Here is a 15332-nt window from a genome sequence, read left to right as displayed (position 1 = left end):
TCATTAATGATGACATATGATCATCAGTGGAGCATCGGATACGTTTCTGGAAAGAAATGTTTCATCAAAATGTAGGTTAACCATTCTAAATCTATGGAATGGCGTATGTTAAAATGCTTAGTATTGCTCAGGTAATACTTTAGAACAGTATTCTGCAAATTTCAGGCTGTTTGAGTTTCTGAGCCATGTGAATGTACTCCTTAAGCTGATGATTGAAACTCACTGCTCTCTCCTATATTAGCCATCCTGACCTCAGGAAAAGTCTTTCATTTGAACATAGATCCTGAATTTCTTCTGTCAATTCTTGTTGCAGTTTATCTGTCTTCCCAAGTTCCTAAGGAGAGATTTGTGATCCCTGCTCTCACTTTCACAAATCCACTAATTTATGGCCTATTTGTTACTTCCTAATCCCCTGGTAAGTTTCTGTCTTCATCCGTGAAAGCCCCTAACCCACCCTTTTATTTGTTTATGTTGTTCACCTGCTAACAAAATTTTATAGTATGCTAACAATCATCAAAATAATAAATTGGAATATTTAGTGGGAGTTGGGGGTAGAGAGAGAGTGGGAGAGAAGCAACAGAGGAAGGGAGGGAAGGAAGAAAGACAGATGATAATAGATATTTGGTGACAAAATATATTTTGCTCAGAGCAAAATCTTGCTTTCTTTTGTACTAGTTTTTAAAAATAATACTCCAGAAGATCATCTGCATACCTCACATTACAGTCGGGCCTCTGTATCTGCAGCTTCCACAACCTTGGATTCAACCCACCATGAATAAAAAATATTTTTAAAATAAACACTAAAAACAACAACATAACCATAAAAAAATCATACAAACAAAAAACCAATGCATAGTATTTGTATTGTGTTAGGTATTACAAGTAATCTAAAGATGATTTAAAGTATATAGGGGGATGTGTGTCAGTTATATGCAAATACTATGGCCATTTTATATAAAGGCATCTGTGGATTTTGGTGTTTTCTGGGGTCCTGGAACCAATTCCACCCTGGGCACCAACCCATCACGTAATTCTAACGCGTATGCTCTTACTACCTACCCTTCCTTGGCAGAAATATCTTGAAAAAGAAATTTTAATCGTAATTTTCTTACTATTCAAACTTACTATGCAGGCCCAAATACTGAGGCCCACAAGATCTGAAATAGATTCAGGCTTCCCACAATGGTGTACAAAAAGGTAACTTGTATAAACTTTTGCCCATCCATGACTTTGGAATCTGAGAAACAAAAGGTTCAGAAAGTGAAAGAAGGATTATATATAAGTATAGAATTAAATCTGATCAAATACTTTTTTTAAAGAAAGAAAAAGAAAAAAGGGAGAAATAGCTATAGTATTGTGTTTCATGTCAGAGAAATATAATTTTTTTTCATTTAGTCTTTTTAGGATAGACAATTAGGATATAATCTCATTATGTTTATGTATCATTTAGTTATAAATAAAAACATTCAACTAACAGAAATAAAAACCAGAAATAAGTGCCTCAAGAAGGGCAAGAAATGCTATGGATGTTCAAAATGAGGAAAAAATAGAACAGTGTGTCATTTGACCAGAGTTTTGAAAGTAACTCAGGATTTGAACAGTTGCCATGGATTGCATCAGTTTCTCCAATTTCTAAATAGCTAAGAAATACCACAGATTCAAGTAAGCAGAAGTTTTTGTTTTTTGGACACTTTTGGATAGCATACTGTTCTTTCCTACTCTCCTCTAACACACGCTGCTGAGAAAAGAAAACGTTTCTTAGACTCATCCCTGCTAATAAGAAGTCATCAGTACATACTGGAAATAATAGAGCTCATCCTCTCGATCCTTACTCGTTGCTGCACTGTTTCTTTTAGCTGAAGTTCTTTGATTTAATTTTTTTTTTTTTTTTTTTTTGAGAAGGAGTCTCGCTCTGTCGCCCAGGCTGGAGTGCAGTGGCGCAATCTCGGCTCACTGCAACCTCCGCCTCCCGGGTTCACGCCTTTCTCCTGCCTCAGCCTCTCCGAGTAGCTGGGACTACAGGCGCCCGCCACCACGCCCGGCTAATTTTTTGTATTTTTAGTAGAGACGGGGTTTCACCGTGGTCTCGATCTCCTGACCTCGTGATCCGCCCGCCTCGGCCTCCCAAAGTGCTGGGATTACAAGCGTGAGCCACCGCGCCTGGCCTGATTTAATTTTTTAAGGTTTTTTAGTACTTTGGATGTTTGCCATTTTCCCAGGCTCTAGCTAAGGAGCTCAATCTGCTCTCTATAAGTAAGTGACACAATTTTATATGTTAAATTTCTTTCAAAAAACGTAATAAAAGATGATGGTAGCTTGCTTCCACAACACTCATTATTTTTTGTTTCCTGGTTTCAGAAGATATTCTGAAATTATGAGTAACATTTTACTTGTCAGCTCAATATTTGTTTACTTCTAACTATTAACTACTACTTCATTCACAGGGTTGTGTGCACAAGTACCGTGTTACTTAATCTCCTAGATCAAATATAAATACTACCTAATAAATAAAGTTATGAATCACATTTTAAAATTAAATGCAACATAAAAGTTTTAAATTTGATTGTAAGCAGGAATGGTAACATCACTAATTAGATTGTACAGGAAATTAAATATAGATAATAACTTTATTTCTATCTTGTTATGCATGAATAATGCATATTAATTATGTTCTGCATAAGTTATGCTAAATAGAGTATTTTTAAGTAATTAAATTGAATTTCAAAGGGACTACAGACTTTACTTAGCATTATATGGAATTTCAAAGCCAGAGTTAGACTATACCAAGTCTTTGAATACAAATCTTCTGTACTCACTGCCTCTCATTTTCAGATTAATAAAGATTATCACATTTAAGCATCTTCTTATGATGAAAAAAATCTTACTGTTTTTGATCTTAAATATTTTCTCAGATAATCATAATACAGTCTGTATTACTTTCCCAACTTTCTGAGGAATAACGAAATATCATTCTTTATAATTTATCTTCACTTTTCAAAAATGTCTGTATTCTTCAACTGTCTTCTTTTTTCTTTTTCTTTTTTTGAAGCAGAGTGCCACTCTGTCACCCAGGCTGGAGTGCAGTGGCACAGTCTTGGCTCACTGCAGCCTCTGCCTCCTGGGTTCACCATGGTACCACCATGCACGGCTAATTTTTTATTATTTGTATTGACAGGGTTTTCCTACGTTGCCAGGGCTAATCTTGAACTCCTGGCCTCAAGTGATCATCCCATCTCAGCTTCCCAAGTAACTGGGATTACAGGTGCCCACCACCAAACCCAGATAATTTTTGTATTTTTAGTAGAGTCAGGGTTTCATCACGTTGGCCAGGCTGGTCTCGAACCCCTGGCCTCAAGTGATCCACCTGCCTTGGCCTCCCAAATTGCTGGGATTAAACGCGTGAGCCACTCTACCTGGCCATTGTATTCTTCAACTGTTTTTCTAAGGAAGAAGAGCTTATGACGTGAAATCTCAGCCTTTACAAGTACTAGTATATTTACGTCTTCTTTGGTATCTCTAATTGATATCTATATTTTCTTTGATGGCATTTCCACTTCTTCCCTTTAATGATATTGTGTGTGTTTTAAAAAATTATGTGAATTAAAATTGATTTTATCCTGAGAATGTTGTGAGCTCTTGAGATAACTGATGGGTCCTAGGCATCCTGGACCAGGATTGAGCATCTCTAGGGTATTGTTATTTTTTATAATTAACAATGTGTCAAACAATTATTGTGTGCTAGTCACAATTCTACATATATCATATAAGTTTCTTATTTTTCTGTATGACAACCTATAAAGTTGGTATTAGTATCCCTATTTTGTGAGAAAACTTAAAGAGGTTTAAATCCTCCAGTGGATAAATGCTGGAGCTAGAATTTGAACTCAGATGTGCCTTACTCTAAAGTCATTTTGCCTTATTGGTATCAACAGGGGCATGTGTATGAAAAATTACTACTCTTTATCCTGACTTTGCAAGTATCGCCAGCTAAGGTTGTTTTCTTCGTGTGCTGATCTGTGCTAATATCAAGCCGTGGTTTGGAGGCAGAGGTCCTCATAATCCTGGAGGTACAGGGCAATTAAGTCAATTTTAACATACATTTTAGCATAGGTACTTGGCCATAGGTGAAGGAAGCTATATTCTCATATGAAAGTGAAATTTTAAGAAATTTATTGGTGTTCAATTCATTTTCAAATTAAATTATATTCTCTACTCTTTCCTATTCTTTTAAAATCCATTTCTCTATAAAATTTTAAAGAATTTTTCAAAAATAGTCCCTTAATTTTAAATCAGAATTCTTGTTGAGATATAAAACAAGCAAACCTTAATTTTCAGGATGCATTATGGCATAAAAAGATAATGACTTACTCTTTATGTCATCAAAAGAAGAGATTGTCTCTTGCAACAGTGAAGATGGTGTTTTGTTTCAGGAAGTTCTGCAGAAAGGGCTTGAAGGACGATAACATCAACATTGGCACAACTGCCCTGTGCACTAAGAAGTACTTGCACCAAATAAGCTTTATGGATATTTTAAAACATGAAGTTCTGGGCTGGGCCCAGTGGCTCATGGCTGTAATCCCAGCACTTTAGGAGGCTGAGGTTGGATAATAACTTGAAGCCAGGAGTTTAAGATTAGCCCTGGCAACATAGAGGGACCCTGTCAATACAAATAATAAAAAACTAGCCGGGCATGGTGGTACTTCCCTGTAGTCCCAGCTACTTAACAGGCTGAGGTGGGAGGACTGCTTGAGTCTGGGAAGTTGAGGCTGCAGTGAGCCATGATTGCACCACTGCACTCTGGCCTGGGCAACAGAGTGAGATGCTATCTCAAAAGAATAAAAATAAAAATAAACCAAAAAAATAAAAGCTATGAAGTTCCATTTTCTATTGTTTCTATATGAATGACTTCTAAATCCAAGATTTCTTCTTTGTAGGGATCAGGGAACTCTTGTGTTTAACCCACACGTATAAAACCAGATGATGACTATTAACTAGAAAGCATATGAGATCAGGTCAGAAGAACTAATTTGCCTCTTTTCTCTACGGAGGACAGAAAGGGTGCTGTTAAAGTATTCTCAGTGAGATCCTTGCTTTTTTTCTTTTTATCCAAGATCTCAGATTTTAAAAATGAGGATGTGATCTGGAAAAGGATCTAAGCAAGAATCTGGGGTATGCTGTTTTAAATATCTTAATCTCAATTTTCCTATAGGTCTCTAGCTTTTGGACCTGTCAATTCTTAATGAATATCTAGCTACCAAAAGGCAAACAGGGTGCACCTCTTGAGGACAAGGAGTGTGTTCATTTAAGAAAGAGGCAGATTAGCAGGCCACTGCCTGAGTGGAATATGGGTCTATAAAAGCCACTGGAACAAAGGAGGAATGTGATGTGGCTTAATCCAGAGCTTCTCACAGAACTCTATACCTATGTACTGTGCCAATGTGTATGTAGGTTACATATCCATTGTCCTGCTGCCCTCAAAGCAGAGAAATCTGGCTTTGGGAGTAGGGGTTGTACTGGAACAGACTTTGCCCATGTTGAGTCACTGTTGAACAAACTTTTATAGATTAAAAGCTAGAAGAGGCATCCACATGTCTCTGTACAGCACTGGTAGGATCCTAGTAAATATACTGTAATTGTGCAATAAATATCTGATAAGTGATTGACTGAATGAATGAACATCTCCACAGATTTGGTTTCTACTGCCAAGTCAATCTGGTACCTTACACCAATTATGAGCAATCTATTTGTTTTGCTGCTTGCAGTAGGTATGTTGCAAAATCGTCTTTATGATGGGGATAAATATCTGTCATTTAACATGTTCTTTTTTAGAAAATTATTTTAACCACAAGGAAGGCTTAGTAGCATTGCTGTAGCAAATTGACTTCTATTCCTTGCTTTCTGACTGTTAGACTTACAGCCAAGTAATCTTTGTATAAATACCTTTGGGCAGTCAGTTGACAGAAATATAAGTTGTACATTTTAGTTCCTCCTGTGTAGTAGTTGGTACAGTTCAGTTTTTTTAAATCTCTTTTAAAGAGATCTATAAATGTAAACACAATTTTCTATAGCTCTCTATGGCTTGGAAGAATGCTAAAGATACTTTTTAAAATCGTTAACTTTTCTAAGGGCTCATTTATAAAAGTAATAATGAAAAAAACTCCCTTCTCACTCAAAAGTTTTTCTCATTTTATGAGTACTATTACATTAAACCATATGGAACTGCAATTTTTATAGGTCAAATACCAGCAATTTAAATGGTAATCTGATATAATGATAAATACTCTTAAAGTTGACTTTTAGAGAAATTTGCATTAACAGCTTAGCAATACTTTAATTCTTCCACTAAATAATATATTTATTTATTTACTTATTGAGACAGTGTCTCACTCTATCGCCCAGGCTGGAGTGCAGTGACACAATCTTGGCTCACTGCAACCTCTGTCTCCAGGGTTCAAGAGATTCTTGTGCCTCAGCCTCCCAAGTAGCTGGGATTACAGGTGTGTGCCACCACACCTGGCTAATTTTTGCATTTTTAGTAGAGATGGGGTTTCACCATGTTGAGCAGGCTGGTCTCAAACTCCTGACCTCAGGTGATTCACCCAGCTTGGCCTCCCAAAGTACTGGGATTACAGGCGTGAGCCACTGCACCTGGCCTAATATTATTTTTATTACTTGGAAATAAACCTTATCCCTGCTCTTAAGAGGCTATTCTCATCTCTGTTTTGGAATCTAGAAATATCTTATTCAAAAGATATAATTTCAGTAATAGTACATATCTATTTTCACTTGAATATTTCTTCTTGTTATCACACATTTTTTAAGAATACTATAAATGACTCAAATCTAGTTCTTTCTATGCATGAAAAACCCTGATGCCATGATTGGTTCCAGCATGTATAGTTATATGAATTATTGATAGTTAAATTTTATGCCTTTCAGATTGCTAACTTCTTATTGCTACCACAACACAGCAGTACTTAGTGATACATTATTCTTAAACTTAACACATCTCATGCCTTAAATACAGTTAACATTGCTGCAAAATTTTTATCAATATTGTTCCAATTAAATTTTATATTATTATTTTAAAAATTTGTTTTCTCTGCATATAGGCCTTTCATGTTACACTTTTCTCCTCTGGATTTGAATTGGTTTTTGGCTCTCAATTTAGGAAATATTTAGAATTTTGTGTCATTCAGAAGCTCCAAGCACATAGATACAGCTAACACTTCTCAATGCTTTCCTGTTCTTTCTAGCTTTGTCTTAGAGAATAATAAAAAAGTAGCTCTAACAAACATCAATACATTTTACCAAAAAAAAAAAAAATCACTGTCAGATTACTTAGATGTCAATGCAGAAAAGTGGGAATATAATGCAAAGTATAAAAGCACCTTGAGACATTAGTAACAAAACTATAAAAATCCATAATCATGGGGAGTGAATTTTATCTCAAATAATTTTACTATTATAATTGAATTTTAACTATATATACATTTGAAAGAATTGTAGATTCCCAAGAAAAAACAATTATTATAATTATTATAATTGTTTAAATAAGGATTATTTGTTAAATGATCTGTGACACCTATGGATTTATTTTGCTATCTTTTCCATAACATATAGAGATGATTCTGGGTTTTACTTATAGAAAGTAAATTAAAACTAGTTAATGTTTCTTTTTTGATAGCTACTAATTAGGAGCAATCTGACCATTTCTTTTGTTGCTTGTGTTAGTTATGTTGCATGATCTCCTTTATAATGAGGCAGAGCAAGTGAGCCAGTAACATTCTAACGTCGTAATTGATCTACCTGAAATATTTAGAAGATTATCTGAATAGGTCTATATATCTAGAAAGGAAAGTTTAGTAAAGGGTACTTTGAGTGCTTATCTATTATGTATAACTTTGGTAGGACTACAGAAACTTGAACTGACTCAAAATGTTAAATTCCAGACCTTTGAGCTGGAAAGAGAATCACATGCAAACTAATTACATAAACATTGGCTATAGGGTCCTCCGTTTCCTTGTGCTTTTAAATTGAATAAATGTCATCCTGAATTTTCTTGACACAGTCTTTCCAGAGAATTCAGTGGTGGCTTTAACGTTATAATAATATTTTAAAATCATTATATTAATAAAAACCTAAGTGGCATTAGTTGCTATGTACATCAAACATATATAGAATGTATTATTTTTACCATTTCACATGATCATAAAACAATAATTGACAAAAAATTGAACTTTAATAAAACAATATTTGATGAGTCCTCAATAAATATATAAGCTTATGAATACTTTTATATATATTCATCAACATTCTCATTCACATCAGTTTTCAAAGTGAGCAATTTTTATACTTCGTTACATCATTTAAATAACAATAGCTCAGATAGGGCTGGGTGCGGTGGCTCATGCCTGTAATCCCCGCACAATCCCCTAGTGTTCCAAGGTGGGCGGAACACTAGGTCAGGAGATCGAGACCATCCTGGCTAACACGGTGAAACCCCATCTCTACTAAAAATACAAAAAATTAGCCAGGCATGGTGGCAGGCGCCTGTAGTTCCAGCTACTTGGGAGGCTGACAGGAGAATGGCAAGAATCCGGGAGGCGGAGCTTGCAGTGAGCCACGGAGTTTGAGCCACTGCACTCCAGCCTGGGCAACAGAGCAAGACTCTAGCTCAAAAAAAAAAAAAAAAAAAAAAAAAGAAAGAAAGAAAGCTGAGATACTCAGATAGCAAATAATGTGGGCACATTTGCAGTTCTTTTAGCATCATATTATGACTTGGTATTTTATTGAAATCTTGTCCTGATTAAACTTTTTAAAAAGGTAGCTAAATTTTTTTTCTTTTTTTTTGTTTTAGTTTGATTTTTTTAATTACAGGAGTATGTGTTTAAGATATCATTATTAGGCTTTTATAAGTTCAATAAGAAATTAAGCATTGCAAAACCATAATTTAATTATTTTGCTTTGCCTTATAATTAAAATCCCTTATGAGAAAAATGTCCATATCTGTTCATTAAAGAAAATTGTCTGATTTCAAAAGGCCTAAGGAAATTAAAAATAATATTAAACTAGACTTTTGAAGAAATTACACGGTTTTGCTTCTCCAAATTCCGTTACAAAGAAAACACTTGGCATCCTGGGACATTTTGATACTTTCGAGGCCCCATAAATTGCTCCAGTAAACTGTTAATACATGGTGTTCCAAGTATTTTTTTAAATACTTCTAGGTGAACAAGGTATTCTCATGAGTACTTAACAGAATATAATCTAAAATCTACATATCTAGGTACTTAATTCTTAATCATGTCAAGAACAATAAAAATTTACTATGGAATAAAAACCACTTGTCTCTTGTCTGGCTAAATAGAAATCTTTTTATTCATTCTTTTTTAAGATGTTACATTTTTGCTTAAGTAGAGAACATAAGCATAAATAGAAATGAACTTCTTTGTCTTCATAATGTCATTTATTGAGTGCCTACCATGTGCCTGTAGTCATCTGAGTACATTGCTTCACTTAGTTTCATAAAAACCCACTGCTTCATTTAGTACTCATAACAAATGAAATTATTAAAATAAGTTATTTTACAAATGAGGTACCTCTAGCTTGGAATTTGAGTGATATTACAATGATTCCCCAGAATCATCTCTCCAAAACCATTTATCACAATCATGATTTTATAGTGCTTGCCTTTTCTGAAATATAGATATAAAACCAAATTTCATCATCAAATATTGCCAATTAATCAAGTTTTCTGGTGGAATCCTGTAGAAACACTTGTGAAATGAATGCACTGATGTATTTTTATCACTGTGGTCTCAGTTGTGTATTGTGTCATGGCTACTCTTTGGACCTAATTACATAAGGGTTTTATGCTATGGGGGGAGAATATCTGTGCTTCTGTTTTATATTAAATTGGAGCTGACGTCACCTTGGAAGGCAGCAAAAGAACTCTCTCCTGAGATTCTATGTTATTTCTTCTTCTGAGTAGTCTCAGAGTACCTAATTAAAATTGCACATTGGCTCTGATGACTAATTTCTGTTTTATGCTATTATTATTTGATATTAATTTAAGATAATGTCATATTGTATGAGGGCTTACAACAATCTACACAAACAAATAAGTATGTATCCTATTTTTTTAATATAGTTAGACTGGAGAGGGAAAAATAAAGAACAGGGCAGGAGGGAAAGCCTTAGACAGAGATATGATACAAGAAATGTGACCAGAAATGGTATAGCCACTTCGGAAAAACAGTCTGGCAATTTCTCTAAAAATTATATGCTTCAGTATTTTCATTCTTTGGCATATATCCATTATTCATAACACAAAAAAGTGAAAACAACTAAAATATCCATCAACCAATGAGTGGATTAATCAAATATGGCCTACAGTGAAATATTTATTCAGCCAAAAAAAGGAACTGTTACATGCTACAGCATGGATGAACCTGAAAACATTATAGTAATGGAAAGAAGGCAATCATAAGGGACCGCACATTGTATGGTTCCATATGTTTGAGATGTCCACAACAGGCAAATCCATGGAGACAGAAAATAGATTAATTGTTGCCAGGGGTTGAGAGGCAGGAGGAATAGGAAATGCCTGCTATTGGATATGAGATTTTTTCTGGAGTGAAGAAAATGATCTGGAATTAGTCGTGATGTTTACATAACCTTGCGAATACAGTAAAAACCACTGAATTGTGTGCTTTAAAAGGGTGGATTTTATGATATGTGAACCATATCTCAATTTAAAAACATGACCAGGACGGGCGCGGTGCCTCACGCCTGTAATCCCAGCACTTTGTAAGGCCGAGGCGGGAGGATCACGAGGTCAGGAGATCGAGGCTATCCTGGCTAACGTGGTGAAACCCCGTCTCTACTAAAAATACAAAAAAAAAGCCAGGCGTGGTGGCGGGAGCCTGTAGTCCCAGCTACTTGGGAGGCTGAGGCAGGAGAATGGCCTGAACTCAGGAGGCGGAGCCTGCAGTGAGCCGAGATCGCGCCACTGCACTCCAGCCTGGGCGACAGAGCGAGACTCCTTCTCAAAAAAGAAAAAAAAAACAAGACCAAAGATTCCTTATATTTGTAACAATTTCATTGCAAAGTCTTCTTATATGAACATACACATGTACAAGTAAAATATAAACATTTTGAATTCAAATAATAATTAAATCTATTATAAAATACGCTTGTGCTGTCTGTCCTTCAACCTAATGGCTTGTGTACCATGGGAAAATAGGTAGATAATTCATCCACAAAACACATTTTGTATTTGAAAACCTCTCCTTCTCTTTCTTTCTCTCTCCAGGCATACACACACAATATACACCTTGTATTTTTTAATCAAGTTGCAGTAATCATAAATCTTTACCCCTAACTAATTTAGGGCATATTTTCAAAGAACAGGGATATTCTCTTAGGTAACTACAGTATACTTATCAAATTCAGGAAATTTGACATTGATATATTAGTATCTAAAATACAGTCCATATTTAAATTTCAGCAATTGTCATAACACTGTACTTTAGAGCAACTTGTTTTTCCCAATCCATTGTCATGCACTGCACTTAGTTGCCATGTCTATTTATTATAGTTTCTTTTATTCAAAAGAGTTTCTCAGCATCTTTATTTTATATGACATTGATATTTTTAAAGAGTGCAAGACTATTGCTTTTTTTTTTTAAGAGAATACCTCAATTTAGGTTTGTCTGATAGTTTCTCCATGATGTGATTCAGGTTATAAACTTTTTACAGAAATACTGCTTGTATTAGTTTCTAAGGGCTACAAATTACCAAAGACTTGGCGGTTTGAACAACAGAAATTTATTTTCTCACATTCCTGAACACCAGAAGTCAAAGTATTGGCAATCCACGCCCTCTGAAGGCTCTTGGGGAGAATAATTTCCTGCCTCTTTTCCAGCTTCTGGTGGTGCCAAGCATTCCTTCGTTTGTGGTGGCAATAACTCCCATCTCTGTCTCCTTCTTCACGTGGCTTTCTTTTCTTTCCTACGTTTCTTCTCATTTGATAAGAGCATTTATTGGATTTAGGGCTCATCGGGTTAATCCAGGATGATCTCGTCTCAAGAACCTTAATTAAATCTGCAAAGACTCTGTTTCTAAATAAGGTTTCATTTACAGATATGGGGAGGTCTGGATTAAGATGGATCTTTTTGGGTCCACAATTGAATTTATTGCGTTACTGAAATGATGTTGTGTGCTTCTCAAAGGATAATATTAGACTGTTCCAGATGTAGATAGGGCTAGAAATTTTTTTTATTAAAAAACATAAATTCATATCGATACTCAGATTAAAATTAAATAGTAGTTTTTCTCTTGCCTTCCCACACAACATGTTTGTATCTTTCTTCTTCCACAGTGAGAACCCTTGCTCCTAACATTACCAAACCGTTTACTTACTTAACCAATTCTACAATATACATAAAATAGTTTCAGAATTGCTGCCCCTATATCATTACCAAAAATAAACTTGCAAGTAAAATTCAAGATTTCCGCCTGATTCTTTCTGTGTTTGACTGAAATTATATAGCCAAGTTCAAAAGTTACATGGATTAATTCATCCCCATCTCCATCCCCTCCGCTGTGTGGTTACTTTATCCTTTGGACATCAGTTAAATTGTTTCTATTTGTATTCAATTTTAAGGTTTCTTCCTTCATTCTTGTTGTTTTAATTTTATTTATTTATTGAATAGTAACACTTTGAGGGATTCCAAAAGTAAAAACTTTATTAACAGAAAGGATACTTAGGCCTTTTCCTGCCTATCCATTCCACCTTGCTCCTCCCACCTCCTGTAGCTAACCAACTTCACTAGTTTAGGTTTACTCTTCCTGTGTTTCCTTTTTTAAATATAAATGGGTATGTCTATATTTCATTTTGCTTTCTTTTTACATAGAAGTGGTTCTCAACTGGGAAGATTTTGTCCCCCAGGGACATTTGACATTATCCGGAGAGAATTATTTTTGTTCACTACAGGAAGGGGTGCTACTGACATCTAGTGGGTAGACATCAGGTATAATGCTAAACATCCTACTATACACAGGGTAGCCCTTGACAACAAAGAATTATCTGGTTCAATAAGCTAAAGTGCCGTCGTTGAGAAATCCTGCTATAAGTCTACTTTTGCGTTTTGCTTTTCAACTTAACAATATATCATGGAAATCACGCTATATCAGTTTATAGAGGTCTTCCTCATCCTTTTTTTACAGCTGCATAGTGGATGTACTATAGTTTATTCCGTCAGTCTTCTTTGTATGGGTATTTATGTTGTATTTCAGTATTTTGCTATTACAAATAAGCTGTAATGAATAACCTCATGCATCTTTTTTTGTATTTTTAGAAGTATATTTTCAGAGTAAATTCCCAGAAGGAGGTCAAAGGACAAATGCTCTGTCAGTTTGCCAAATCCCCTCTGTAAGAGTTGTACCATTCTGCATTTTCACTGTAGTATGAGAACATTCCTTTACCCATAGGCCTGCCAGTGGAGTGACTTATCAAGTTGTTGAATTTTTGCCAATCTGCTAAGTAAGAAAATGTAGTTTTAATTTGTGTTTTTCTTACTATGAATTAATTTTTTTTGTTTTGTTTGTTCACATTGCTGGGTCGAAACCCAAATTGTATAATATGTAACCCAAATAATTATAGATGAATTACAGAAGCAATCTTTATCAAATACAGTGAAACAAAGTATATACAGTATTTCTCTGCTGAAAATGTTAAATGTGGCTGGGTTCTGTGGCTCACAACTGTAATCCCAGTGCTTTGGGAGGCCAAGTTACGAGGAATCACTTGAGGCAGGTGTTTGAGACTAGCCTGGGAAAACATATCAAGACCCTGTCTCTACAAAATGTAAAATAAAATAGAATGTTTTAGAAAAAGAAAATGTCAGATGATTTCTTGGAGAAGCTTTTCTTGTGTCCATGTGTCAGTAAGTTTTTATGTAAACATAACGGTATTGTTTAGCAGTGCCTGAGGGAGAAGTACTCATTGCCAGGTAACAAATATCATCCTGGAAATGTAGTATTTAAAGTCTTCGCTGATGTTTTCAGACTACCAAGATGTCACATTGAGTAAGTTAACATGACTTTCCACTAAGATTCTTGTGTGCTTGGTGTTTTACAGGCCATATATGTCTCTTGGAAGTCTTCGGGATCAAGTCATTTACCCTGATTCAGTGGATGATATGCATGATAAAGGTTATACAGACCAAGATCTGGAACGTATCCTACACGATGTCCATCTCTATCACATAGTTCAAAGAGAAGGAGGTAAAGTCTATCATTCTTTTTTAATGCATTTAACTTCACTTTTAAAAAGTAAGCTTGGGTATGTATTTAGTCTGTGGTTTAATTTGAATGTATGCTATAATCGGAAATAAGCACATAAGTGTAAAGACGGAGTTTTATTGCTGTTCCATTATTTACATTTCTTTTTCTGCTTGTGTTGTGTTTAATGCAACACACTAAGTTTTTATTAAGTCTCCATGTCAGTGCAGCTAACATTTAAAAACAGTTTTTCTTTTATATTTGAATGTACAAAGTCCCTGAGGCCATTGTCAGTCTAGATGTATGTAAAGTCTGTGACAGCAATATTTGCCTTACAAGCTCTCAGCTCACATTAAATTAAATAATTTGAGAAGTAGATACCACAGAACTTCTTTTTTTGTTTTCAGAACCACAATGTGACCAGTATCTTTTTTTGCTCTCAAGCAGAACACAGATAATTAAAGTTAGAAAGTTCCGTATTGTGGTTTTCCAGCATAAAACATTTTTGAAAGAGTATAAATAACATTTGTACATATAAGCTTAAAATAGAATTATTGTCTAATAATACTCTTTCTGTGTTTAGTGATACTTTAAAATAATTTAATAATAATAATCACACTTTAACTAGAGAAGCCAGGCAAGAGAAAGAAATAAAGGGCATTCATATAGGAAGAGAGGAAGTCAAACTATCCCCGCTTGCAGACACATGATTCTATATCTGGAAAACCCCATAGTCTCGGCTCAAAAGCTCCTTCAGCTGATAAACAACTTCAGCAAAGTTGCAGTATACAAAATCAACATACAAAAATCAGTAACATTGCTATACACCAACAACAGCCAAGCGAAGAACCAAATCAGGAAGGCAATCCTCTTCACAATTGCCACAAAAAGAATGAAATACCTAGGAATACAGCTAACCAGGAAGGTGAAAGATCTCTACAGTGGGAATTACAAAACACTGCTCAAAGAAATCAGAGAAGACACAAATGGAAAACCATCCCATGTTCATGGATAGGAAGAATCAATATCATTAAAATGGCTAT

The 15332-nt window shown here is 35.1% G+C and overlaps 1 protein-coding gene across 7 annotated transcripts in view; it reads left to right on the top strand.

Moving 5' to 3' along the window:
• ABCD2 (ATP binding cassette subfamily D member 2) overlaps positions 1-15332 on the top strand; it is a 146072-nt gene that overhangs the window by 21987 nt on the left and 108753 nt on the right. For 5 of the 7 annotated variants that reach the window (XM_058426374.1, XM_058426377.1, XM_032173706.2 and 2 more), the window contains one exon: positions 14147-14292. In XM_058426374.1, coding sequence (XP_058282357.1) covers positions 14147-14292 — 146 coding nt within the window. Of the gene's footprint in view, positions 1-313; positions 441-3175; positions 3534-14146; positions 14293-15332 lie in introns of those variants that run through there. The other 2 variants (XR_009209311.1, XM_058426375.1) reach the window with 2 other exon arrangements.

The sequence above is a fragment of the Hylobates moloch genome, unplaced genomic scaffold (genome assembly GCF_009828535.3).
Source record: "Hylobates moloch isolate HMO894 unplaced genomic scaffold, HMol_V3 SCAFFOLD_13, whole genome shotgun sequence".
Taxonomy (NCBI): Eukaryota; Metazoa; Chordata; class Mammalia; order Primates; family Hylobatidae; genus Hylobates; species Hylobates moloch.
The sequence above is the reverse complement of the archived record's forward strand: the minus strand, read 5'-3'. Positions and strand labels throughout refer to the sequence as shown.